The sequence below is a fragment of the Aricia agestis genome, chromosome 5 (assembly GCF_905147365.1).
Source record: "Aricia agestis chromosome 5, ilAriAges1.1, whole genome shotgun sequence".
NCBI classification, from domain to species: Eukaryota; Metazoa; Arthropoda; class Insecta; order Lepidoptera; family Lycaenidae; genus Aricia; species Aricia agestis.
The window spans coordinates 2,730,937-2,744,271 of NC_056410.1; the positions used below are offsets into that span (position 1 = coordinate 2,730,937).

At 38.4% G+C, this 13,335-nt stretch overlaps 1 protein-coding gene across 1 annotated transcript; it reads left to right on the forward strand.

Moving 5' to 3' along the window:
* Positions 1–272: 272 nt before the first annotated feature.
* Positions 273–13,084, forward strand: LOC121727353 (esterase FE4-like). The gene is made up of 4 exons (XM_042115135.1): positions 273–359; positions 10,784–10,921; positions 11,244–12,532; positions 12,775–13,084. Exons 2-4 carry the CDS (start codon positions 10,790–10,792, stop codon positions 12,935–12,937), a joined length of 1,584 nt encoding a protein of 527 aa, XP_041971069.1. The 5' UTR covers positions 273–359; positions 10,784–10,789; the 3' UTR covers positions 12,938–13,084.
* The last annotated feature ends 251 nt before the right edge of the window (positions 13,085–13,335 follow it).

Genomic DNA, 13,335 nt, shown 5'->3' on the forward strand with positions numbered 1-13,335 from the left:
AGACTGTACATGTGTACCTTAAAATTAAAACAAAATAAAAAAGGGGGGCTCCCATACAAAAAACACAATTTTTGGCCTAATATTGCTCTATGATGGTACGGAACCCTTCGTGCGCGAGTCTCGCCCTTGGCCGATTATTGAGTTTTGATTGTCAATCAGCTGTCGTCGCAAGTTACTTGTCAGTTCTTGTCAGGCGTCAGCTCAGCTGACGCCTGACAAGAACTGACAAGCTGACTCAGCTGTCAATTGTCATTGCTGTCAAGTGTCATTCATGATAATGTTATCAATACGCTTGTGCCACTGCCCACTGCCGACTGCTCGGAAATTATTAAAAATCATTACAAACGTGCGCTGAAAGGGTATGTATATGTAAAATATAAGAAAAACATCATTTTACTTTGTGAATTAAATTAAAACAGCACTCTGATTGCATCCAGTTTTAATATAATTTCATTTGATTTTTACTTTTGATTCAGCATTTTGGATTCTGGATTCACTCAATTAAATTCTGAGTCGCTTTAAAGCTTTTCCTTAATCGTAAACGTACGTAAGTCTTGGCTGTTATATGAAGATTTAAATATATAATATGTTTATTTCAAGTAGCTACACGTTTGCGGACAAACTAATATTCTTTTCACTTGTTGTTGTGATGTCTTTTCATCTCGAATTTAAAACACATATTTTAGTCATTGTTTGTTGAAAAACGGAAGAAACAACACAAAGCATATATTTAATTCAATAATTTATCTGTTTTTCTATCAAATAAGCCCATGTTCATGGACATTTTAATTCATAAATTGTGCCTAAAATTACCTACGTACTTAGGATTTTGTTATTACAGTAATATTATGTGTCTGGTCTATAATATTTAAATACAAATAAATCCCTCCCAGTTCTATGGGCCAAGTAAAAAAACTTCTACCTATACTCGACAAAGGATATAAACTACAGCTACATAACAATACTGGTCAAAAAACATAATAAATATTATCTTTTATAAAAGATTATAGTCAGGGAGCCCTAGAACAAACTTTTTTGATTACTATCAAGCAAATTTTTTGTGAGTAGCTTCATTTTGATAAGACAAATAACATTTTTATCTGCGAAAAATCTTGAAAGTGGTAGCTAACAGAGATAGAAAGGATACTTTGATTTGATGGTCCTAAAATATTATGGATTGTTCTATTTGTAGGAAATGTAAAATTTGGTTGACTACCGTGTATACCCTAAAATGGAACTCTAACCAGCTGATTTTTTGTATAATGGTAGGTTAATAGTTATATAATTTAAGAGCAACATTGTCTAAGGGGGATATTAGATTATCATATACTAGCTGTTGCCCGTGACTTTGTCCGCGTGGACTTCAGTTTATAAAGTGCGATGTCAACAAAATTGGTGTCAAAAGCTTTTATAAAAAAACCCTGGTACCCCTTAAATCAATACAGCTGTGCAGTGTGCACACAATAAGTATTTCATTTTTTTATATTAAACTTGATATTTTATGCCAAATTTTAAAGCTTATTTAGCCCCCCAATTACACAACTTTACCCATAAACTATTTATCATTGATAGGTTTAAGGTTACGTCACTGCACAGATAAAGTACTGAGTTTTTTAATACCGTAGAATAGATATAACAATCGAAAAAAATCGAAACTTATATGTAAGATGATACCACCTCTCATAGAAAGACTTTTGAGCAAGCGTCAGCGCGATATAGAAGACGCACGGCGCCATCTATTATGAATTTTTGGAACTAACTTAATTTGAACAAATTTACACGTGGGAGAGCCATGCTTCGGCACGAATGGGCCGGCTCGACCGGAGAAATACCACGTTCTCACAGAAAACCGGCGTGAAACAGCGCTTGCGCTGTGTTTCGCCGAGTGAGTGAGTTTACCGGAGGCCCAATCCCCTACCCTATTCCCTTCCCTACCCTCCCCTATTCCCTTCCCATTTCTACCCTCCCCTATTACCCTATTCCCTCTTAAAAGGCCGGCAACGCACTTGCAGCTCTTCTGATGCTGCGAGTGTCCATGGGCGACGGAAGTTGCTTTCCATCAGGTGACCCGTTTGCTCGTTTGCCCCCTTATTTAAAAAAAAAAAAAATACGCATTTTCACCCCCTGACAACCCTTTTTTCCAGTAAAAAAGTAGCCTATGTCCTTTCTCAGGCTTTAGACTATCTGTATACAAAATTTAATTACAATCGGTTCGGTAGTTTTGGCGTTTGGCGTGAAAGAGAGACTGACAGACAGACAGACAGACAGAGATACTTTCGCATTTATAATCCATACTAATATTATAGATGCGAAAGTATCTCTGTCTGTCTGTCTGTCTCGCTTTCACGCCAAAACTACTGAACCAATTGCAATGAAATTTTGTACACAGTTATTCTAGAGTTTGAGAAAGGACATAGGCTACATTTTGATGTGGGAAAATATCTTATTTCCATGAAAATATCGATGAAAATTAATTCGCATTGCATCATCCCGGGGGTCCTGGGTTCGAGTCCCGCAGGCGCAACAAAAAGTTTTCAATGTTCCTGGGTCTTGGATGTGTATTAAAATAATATTTCAAAAATCTTAATTATATTTTATGTATAATATTATAAAAAATCCAGAAATATATCGATGCAATGAACATTTTAGTTCTAATACGATTCAACAGATGGCGTATCTTTTTTTACTTCATTGTAACATAGAACTAATCATACTTATTAGTTACTAGCTGTTGCCCGCGACTTCGTCCGCGTGGACTTTAGTTTATAGCGCGCGGTGTTAACAAAATTTGTGTCAAATTTAAAAACTTTTTAAAACCCTGGTAAGTGGCAGCGCTGAAAGTGCTCGCCTCGCCGCTGCCATTCCGGTGTAGCGCGCTGCGCGGCCCTTAATTAATCAAAATACTCAAAAACAGCTGTGCAGTGTGCACATAATCTATACTAATATTATAAATGCGAAAGTATCTCTGTCTGTCTGTCTGTCTGTCAGTCTCGCTTTCACGCCAAACGCCAAAACTACCGAACCGATTGTAATGAAATTTTGTATACAGATAGTCTAAAGCCTGAGAAAGGCGGATATTAGATTATCATATACTAGCTGTTGCCCGTGACTTTGTCCGCGTGGACTTCAGTTTATAAAGTGCGATGTCAACAAAATTGGTGTCATAAGCTTTTATAAAAAAACCCTGGTACCCCTTAAATCAATACAGCTGTGCAGTGTGCACACAATAAGTATTTAATTTTTTTATATTAAACTTTATATTTTATGCCAAATTTTAAAGCTTATTTAGCCCCCCAATTACACAACTTTACCCATAAACTATTTATCATTGATAGGTTTAAGGTTACGTCACTGCACAGATAAAGTACTGAGTTTTTTAATACCGTAGAATAGATATAACAATCGAAAAAAATCGAAACTTAAATGTAAGATGATACCACCTCTTATAGAAAGACATTTGAGCAAGCGTCAGCGCGATATAGAAGACGCACGGCGCCGTCTATTATGAATTTTTGGAACTAACTTAATTTGAACAAATTTACACGTGGGAGAGCCATGCTTCGGCACGAATGGGCCGGCTCGACCGGAGAAATACCACGTTCTCACAGAAAACCGGCGTGAAACAGCGCTTGCGCTGTGTTTCGCCGAGTGAGTGAGTTTACCGGAGGCCCAATCCCCTACCCTATTCCCTTCCCTACCCTAGTGTGTGCACACTGCACAGCTGTATTGATTTAAGGGGTACCAGGGTTTTTTTATAAAAGCTTTTGACACCAATTTTGTTGACATCGCGCTTTATAAACTGAAGTCCACGCGGACGAGGTCGCGGGCAACAGCTAGTATTAGTATAGATCATGTGCACACTGCACAGCTGTTTTTGGGTATTTTGATTAATTAAGGGCCGCGCAGCGCGCTACACCGGAATGGCAGCGGCGAGGCGAGCACTTTCAGCGCTGCCATTCCGGTGTAGCGCGGCCCTAAGAGGGGTACCACTTACCAGGGTTTTAAAAGTTTTTAAATTTGACACAAATTTTGTTGACACCGCGCGCTATAAACTAAAGTCCACGCGGACGAAGTCGCGGGCAACAGCTAGTAACTAATAAGTATGATTAGTTGTATGTTACAATGAAGTAAAAAATAAAACGCCATCTGTTGAATCGTATTAGAACTAAAATGTTCATTGCATCGATATAATATTTCTGGATTTTTTATAATATTATACATAAAATATATTTAAGTAAAAAATAAAACGCAATCTGTTTTCATATATTAGAATTAAAATTTTGATTGCATTGATATATTTTCTGGATGGAATATAGGCCAACACGGTAAACTTGAACTCCTTTATTTTAGAGCGCCTTCTGTTGTCAACTTGTCACATATATTAGACATGCAGTAGGAGTTCTATAAGATAAGATAGATTGATTATTATTATACCAAGTGATAATATTATTAAACATAATATTCTAACGTACTAAAAACTATAAACAAAAACATAAAAATTAATCTATATCTATACATATAATAAAACTGTAGAAATGACAATTCTGTACATTAAAGATATCCAAAAAATAATAAGCGGGGGCTGTTACTACATCGCTATAGAAGCCAAAACTGTGGTTAGTTTTTTGTCTGTCTGTCTGTCTGTCTGTCTGTCTGTATGTTTGTTCCACCATCACACGAAAACTACTGATCCGATTTGAATGCGGTTTTCGCAGATATATTTGTCTTCTCCCAACTTAACATTTGGTGTACAAAAATTTTTCCCCCCACCTCTCCAAGGGGTCAAAAGAGGGGGTAAGATTTTGTACCAAACTTTTTTCTTTAACACGAAAGCTACTGATTCGATTTGAATACGGTTTTCGCAGATATATTGATCTTCTTCCAACTTAACATCTGGTATATAAATTTTTCCCCCCTCACCCCTCTAAGGGGACCAAAGGAGGGGGCCAAATTTTGTATCAAACTTTTTTCTTCAATGGACTAACTTCATATTATTAACTGTATTTTCCAATTTAACATCTGGTGTATAAAATTTTCCCCCCACCCCTTTAAGGGGGCCGAAGAGGGGGTCAGATATTGTATCAAACTTTTTTTTAACATGAAAACTACTGATCCGATTTGAATATGGTTTTCCCAGATATATTTGTCTTCTTCCAACTTCATATCTGGTGTATAAAATTTTTCCCCCCCACCCCTCAAACGGACCAAAGAGGGGGCAGATTTTGTTGAGTTTTACTTCTCTTTCTTTAGAATCAAAGTAAGTTGCGCCTGCGCCCCCCCCAAACCCCCCTCCTGGTAATGTTGCTAAGCAAAATGGTGTTGCGTCGTTAGTGTTGAGTTTTACTTCTCCTTCTTTAGAATCAAAGTAAGTTATTTATTAAAAGTGAAATTAATCTAACCAAAACTAAACAAGCAGATTTTGCGTGTCGTTTGATTAACATGCGGGAGGCTTTGCCCCCGGCCGGTAATGTTGCTAAGCAAAATGGTATTGCGTCATTAGTGTTGAGTCTTACTTCTCCTTTTGTTTTGGTTAGATTAATTTCACTTTTAATAAATAACTTACTTTGATTCTAAAGACATGTTGCGTCGTTAGTGTTGAGTTTTAATTCTTATTCCTTAGGAACAAACTAAGTTATTAATTAATAGTGAAACATGTGAAACATACAGATTTCGAGTGTCATTTGATTAATATGAGGGAGGCTTTGCCTGGATATGGACAGACGGACAGGCTGATATTATATCTTTGTACTCGGGTTCCGTTTTTTACCATTTGAGTAAGGGACCATAAAAAGGAGAGAATTATCCATTTCCGTTATTATAATATGGTAACGCCTACGAAGTCGCGGGAAACAGCTATCCATACTGATATTATAAATGCGAAAGTGTATTTTAGAAAGTAGAGATTTGCAAGAATATTCGTATTGTACATGATTTTCGAATTTCACGCGAGCGAAGCCGCGGGCAAAAGCTAGTAACTAATAAGTATTATTAGTTCTATGTTACAATGAAGTAAAAAATAAAACGCCATCTGTTGAATCGTATTAGAACTAAAATGTTCATTGCATCGATATATTGATCGATATACTGTGTAAACAGGCGGATATCATTGCGCTGCAAGAAACCTGGCTTTATCCTCATGACTTGTCTTTCCTTGGTACGATTGATAAAACTTTTGGTTTCACTGGAAAATCAGCAATTGATACCTCTGAAGGAATTATGCGCGGAAGGCCCTATGGCGGAGTTGTGCTTTTGTGGAAAAAAAGTGCATTTGAGAAAGTGGTGGTCATAGAGTGTAATAGTGTTCGGTTATCAGCTATAAACGTACACACCTGTGATAGATCTACCTTAGTATTTTCGGTGCACATGCCAGTGGACAATAGTGAAAATCTTATTGAGTTCACAGACTGTTTAAGTGAAATAAGCGCTATAGTAGATCAATGTGAAGTCGTTTCTGTAATTATTTTAGGGGACCTTAACGCTCATCCAGGCGAACTTTTTTGTGTAGAGCTTTAAATTTTTGTAAAGACCAAAATTGGTCATGTATTGATATGCATATTTTAAACAATGTTCATACCTACATAAGTGAAGCTCATGGTTGCACTCGCTGGCTCGATCACTGTGTAGTGACCGAGGCCGCGAGGCAATCTGTGCTCAGTGTAAGAATCATTGACGATGTTGCTTGGTCTGACCATTTTCCACTGGAAGTAGTATGCAATTTAGATAAACTAATTCCTCAGCAGTCACGGGTTATTGGCAAAAGTTCAATTAATAAGATAATTTGGGGTGATAGAGATAAACAGCAAATAGAACTCTACAATGCGCTATGTAATGAAAAACTAAAACTTTTGGACTTTCCTGAGGAATTGTGTCGCTGTTGTGACCATATGTGCAATGATGGTGAGCACAAGCATGTCATTGACAAATTTTATAATAGTATAGTAAATACCTACTTTAAGTGAAGCGGCGTTGGAGAGCTCTAAGTGTAATGAGACTAAAAGAAAGTTGCGCGTTGTGGGATGGAACAAGCATATCCAACCGGCTCATAGGGTAGCACGACACAACTATCATGTTTGGTTATCTCATGGCAAACCTCGCTCGGGTGAAGTCTTCGAAAATATGTCTTCGTCTCGGAGAATATTTAAGTCTAAACTGAGGTGGTGTCAGAATAATCAAGAGAAAATAAAAATGGATATTCTGGCATCACATCACACGAAAAAGAACTTTAAATCTTTTTGAAGGCAAACCAATAAGCTCAATCCAAGGCCGTGCATTCCTCTCAATGTTGAAGGCATACAAGAGCCAGCTGGTATTGCCAATATGTTTAGGGAGAACTTTTTGATAGAGCCCTTATCCAGGCCAAACTGTGTGTCTCAGCCGCTCGAGTCTAATAACCACTCGCCCAGCCGGACATCTGCTCACCCGATACGTTTTACTGCGAAAGAAGTGTCTAACACAATACGCGCTATGACGAAGGGTAAATCTCCAGGTCATGATGGAATTAGCATTGAGCATCTGAGATACGCTGGCTCACACTTACCAAGGGTTCTGTCTTTGTTTTACACCCTTTGCATTAGGCACACTTATTTACCTGGCGATTGTATGAAGACGGTTGTTGTACCAATAATCAAAAATAAACCTGGAGATTCCTCCAGTAAAGCTAATTATAGGCCCATATCGCTAGCCGCAACAATCGCAAAGGTCCTAGACAGTCTGTTTGATCAATATCTAGACAAGCATCTTAAGTTGCACGATGCCCAATTTGGCTTCAGAGCAGGACTATCTACAGAAACTGCAATTCTGTCTCTCAAGCAGACTGTCAAATACTACACCGATAGAAGCACTCCAGTATATGCATGTTTTCTGGACCTTTCAAAGGCTTTCGATATGGTGTCCTATGAGATACTACGCAACAAGTTGCTGGATGAGACGGATCTTCCAATTGAGGTTATTAATATTTTTGATTATTGGTACAAGAACCAGGAAAATGCTGTAAAGTGGTCTGGGGCTCTCTCTAACGTGTACAAATTAAGGTGTGGAGTTAGACAGGGTGGATTAACTTCTCCTCGTCTCTTCAACCTTTACATAAATAAGCTGATCGAGGAGCTGAGCAACACTAATGTCGGTTGTTCCATGGGCGGAGTGATGCTAAACAACATTAGTTATGCTGATGACATGGTGCTGCTCAGTCCCTCGGTCAGTGGCCTCAGAAAACTGCTAGGCAAGTGTCAAGCGTATGCCGAGGCCCAAGGACTCAGGTATAACTCTAAGAAAAGTGAACTACTTGTTTTCCAACCCGTGAACATAAAGTTAGCACAATACCACCCGTGTTTCTTAATGAAGTTCCACTTGCTAGAGTCCATAAATTTAAATACCTGGGTCATTGGGTAACTGATACGCTTGTTGACGATGTAGACATTGAGAGGGAGCGAAGAGCGTTGGCCGTGCGTGGGAACATGTTAGCTCGTAGATTTTCAAGATGCTCTGATGAGGTAAAAGTGACTTTATTTAAAGCTTACTGCCAGTCCTTTTACACATGCAATCTATGGGCGAGCTACACCCAGCGCGCGATAAATGCTCTTCGTGTTCAATACAATAATATCTTTAGAATGCTGTTAGGACTACCAAGGTACTGTAGTGCCTCAGGCATGTTTGCAGAAATGCGCACCGATGGCTTTAACGCCATAATAAGAAAAAGAGTGGCGTCATTGATGCAGCGTGTCAGAAGTAGTAATAACAGCATTCTAAGGGTATTGACTGATAATCTTGATGGTTTGGTAAGGCATTGGATAGAGGTTCACGTTAAATAGGAATAGGCTCATTAAAAGTTCCAACGCCTCACCATTCCTAATACACAAATTGTTGCTATTGTTATTTGATAATGTGATGTACTAACATAGTTCAAGTCTCAATTATATTATTTACTAACACTATGAATTTTTGTTGTGATCCGAAATAAAAATTATTATTATTATTATTATTATATATTTCTGGATTTTTGAAATATTATTTTAATACACATCCAAGACCCAGGAATATTGAAAACTTTTTGTTCCGCCTGCGGGACTCGAACCCAGGACCCCCGGGATGAGCGCTGGCCACGTGCAATGCGAATTAATTTTCATCGATATTTTCATGGAAATAAGATATTTTCCCACATAAAAATGTAGCCTATGTCCTTTCTCAAACTCTAGAATAACTGTGTACAAAATTTCATTGCAATCGGTTCAGTAGTTTTGGCGTGAAAGCGAGACAGACAGACAGAGATACTTTCGCATTTATAATATTAGTATGGATTAGTATGGATATTGGATCCGAGATCATTGAGTCAATGATATTGGATAATGTAATATAGATATATATTATTCATTTCTTCCTTATTCATTTCTTCCTTTATCATAGATTTTTGACATTTGCTGAGAGATTGGATCCAATATGGTCATAGAAATAGGTGTTGCCAGTTATTTAATATAAAAAAGAGTTTTTAATTTCTTGTTCGTTAATATGTTTCAAATAATGTACTTAATGTAATTATTTTTTAATTATATACTTGGATAATCTTGCTGAAATAACAAAAAACAAGCCATATTAAAAATGACGATGTCTTTTGACAAATCGAATTCTCTAAGATCTAGTAACCCTGACTTTGGCTATTGAAACCACATATGACGTAAAATAAGATCAATGATATATGATAAATGATAATGTAATATGCAGATATGATCAAATGATCATATATATTGGATCCTATATATGATCATAGAAATGATCCAATATAAATGATAATGTAATACCCCCCCTTACAAATAAAACAGTCCATATTTTAGGACCTTGACGGTCCTAAAATATGTGACTGTCATCATCAAAGTATGAAATCCTTTCTATCTCTGTTAGCTACTACTTTCAAAAAATTTTGCAGATGTTGTTTGTCTTATCAAAATGAAGCTACGTACAAAAAATTAGCTTGATAGTAGATACTAAATAAAAAAAAATTGTTCTAGGGCTCCCTGACTCTTAAATTACGAAAGCGAAGAAATTATCTATTTTCTACAAGTTTTGTATTTTTATACCTACATACTTAGTGGGCTTCTGTAGTTAACTATAGTAATTTTAGAAAATTAAATATGGTACTTAGGAAAGTGAACTTCGTAGCAACTAGCAACCAATGTACTCAAGTACTCATAATTAATTAATTGCCTACACTACACTGTATACTAAATAGTTAACACTTGCTAATGACTAGTTTGACCTATCGGCTATCGCATATCATGATAAGATGTTATAAAATCTATTTTATGCAAAAACTCTAATTAAGTATTGATAAACTAGAATTATGTAGTTAATTATTATTTATTATTGATGAATAGATACACCTTTAATATATTACATAACTAGCGACCCGCCCCGGCGTCGCACGGGTATAAAATACCTATATAGCCACTGAAAAAATGATTAAAATCGATAGCCTATCATACTTCACGTGGCCTACTTCTTAGCTGTGCCAAATAACATTAAAATTGCTCCAGTAGTTCGCGAGATAAGCCCTTTCAAATAATTCCCCCCGTTTTTTCCACATTAAAATATAACCTATAGCCTTCCTCAATAAATGGGTTATTTTTGTCTTCAGTTTTGACTTTTGATGTCATGAGATCTTATCAAATTGGCCGAAAGTACCTTCTCCCCACTGTATTCGGTGGCCGGTAGGTGTGATCATGGCATTGTTAAGAAATTACTAAGTTACTCGTAAAATTTAACCTTTATAATGTTAGTATGATATTTTTTTCAGGTAAATATGACGTGCGAGGTGACGATCGCTGAGGGGACTCTAGCGGGGTGCGAGTGCACCGCATACGATGGCCTCAAGTACTACAGCTTCGAAGGCATCCCCTACGCCAAACCTCCCGTTGGAAAACTGCGATTTCGTGTAAGTGTTCTCGTAATTTGTAATTTCCACGTCTTACAGCTTACCTATCGCAGAAAAGTCGACATGCAGGATTCTTCTATTCACTATTGTTTTAAAAATGTGTGTTCCAGAGTTAGTTTGTGCTGCTTACGCACCCTTTAGTTGATTTGGTAAGAGGTCGCCTTAATACCTACATAATATAGTCCTTTCAATGACATACCAATGACTGAAATTTCTCTCTTCTCGAAGTTAATTGCGGTTGATGGAGTCTATTTTCCGTTTGTCCGTCCGACACATAGCTAGCTATATTCTACTAATGTAAAGTGATATTTTACAATTTCAGGATCCTCAGCCCGTTGATAGTTGGAGCGGCGTTAGGGACGCGACAAAACCGGGGAACAAATGTGCTCAAATAGACCCCTACGGGAAACGGAAGATCGAAGGCTCCGAGGACTGTCTGTACCTAAACGTGTACACTCCCTGTCTGCCGGCTGATAAATTAGAAAAGCTACCTGTTCTGTTTTTCGTGCACGGCGGTAGATTTCTAATAGGCTACGGCCACTACTATAGACCCGACTACCTAATCAGACATAACGTCGTATTGGTTACCATAAATTACAGACTGAACATTCTAGGGTTCCTCTGCCTGAATATACCGGAGGTGCCCGGCAACGCTGCGATGAAAGACACCATCATGGCCTTGAGGTGGGTAAAGCGGAATATACACCACTTCAACGGAGAGGAGAACAACGTCACCGCTTTTGGCGAGAGCGCCGGAGCCGGCATCGTCACGTCATATCTGACGTCCAAAATGGCCGACGGACTGATCCACAAGATTATCTGTCAGTCCGGCGTCTCCGTGTCCGATTTGTTCATTACGGACGAGGACCCCATCGAGAAAGCCCGGCAGGTGTCCTCATACCTGGGCCAGGATATCCTGGACCCGAGGAAGTTGTACGAGTCGTTGCTCAATACGCCGTTGGATGACTTGCTGTACGCGCTGGCGTCGGCGGAGCTGAGTCGGCCGCCCGCCGTCGTCCGAGCGCTCCTGCTACCGGTCCTGGAGAAGAAGTTCGATGGCGTCGAACAGTTTTTCGACGACTACCCGATGGTCGTGATGCGAGAGAATCGTTTCAAGAAGCTGCCTATACTCTGCAGCCTTCACTCCCACGAGGGCGCCCTATTCTTGAGGAAGGACGAGCATGGCCGCATCATGTTCGAGGAGAACTTTCAATATTTTATTCCCAGGTACCTGTACATCAAGCCGAACACGATCAAATCGCTGAAATTCGCTAACAACCTCCGTGACTACTACTTCAGAGGGAAGAAGGTCGACGAGGCCACCGCCAAGGAGTACGTCAACTTGGTCTCCGACCATTACTTTGCGAGAGACATCCTGCTGTTCAGCGAACTCGTTAGTAAATACAACAAGGACCTGTACCTGTGCAGATTCGCCTTCGGCGGTAACTTGAATATTAGAACGATGAAGAATTTGGACATGAAAGGAGCTTCTCACGGTGATCTCCTCCAGTACTTGTTCTACCGAAGCACCAAAGCGGGGAAATGCAACGAAAAAGATACTATGGTTATTAACGCTATAACCGAGTTCTGGTGTAACTTTGCCAGAAGTGGGTGAGTGTTCAAAATCTTTGGTAAATAAATGCCCTTTAAATTCCTTACTATAATAATTAATATAATATTTTATACGCTGAATAACTATAATTACTATAGGACATTGGTCTGCCTGTCTTTGTCTAATAATAACAAGAAACAAGTTGGGAACCCATTTCAGCAAACTATCAAATCCTTTTCTTTCCCTATTTAACTAATCCCTGTTTAGCTAATCTAATTATTAAAATCTATTTTGTTTTCAGTAAGCCCATGTGGTCGCAGCAGCAGTTCGAGTGGCTGGCTTACAGCAAGGAGGACAGGCTTTGCCTTAACATCGACGACGACGGCTTGAAACTCAAAACATATCCTAACTTCGACCGTCTCAAGTTCTGGTACAACCTGATGGGAGATCGGTCGAAAATTTGATACGGGAACATACTAGTTAAGAAAACCTCCAGGTGAGATTTGCAATATTGTACTGTGATAAGTCAAAGACTGTAGTGTTCAGTGTTCTTATATAGGTGATTTGTATATTGTGTATGTGTACTTAACGTATATACATTTCCATTATAATTCTACTTACTCTTTATTAATATAATAACTTATATTTAAGTATGTTGTTTCATTTCAATGCTAACCAAAGCTTATTTGATAAGCCAAACCTCCCAATTTGTAATTAAATTATGGCGAGGCCTAGAGTCTAGACCAGTGGTCCCCAATCTTTTTTTCATGCGGGCCACTAACATGTTTTGGTCTTGGTGTCGCGGGCCGCAACAAAATTTCTTTAGGGTTAAAAAATAACATTCTTCAAAATTAACGATTTA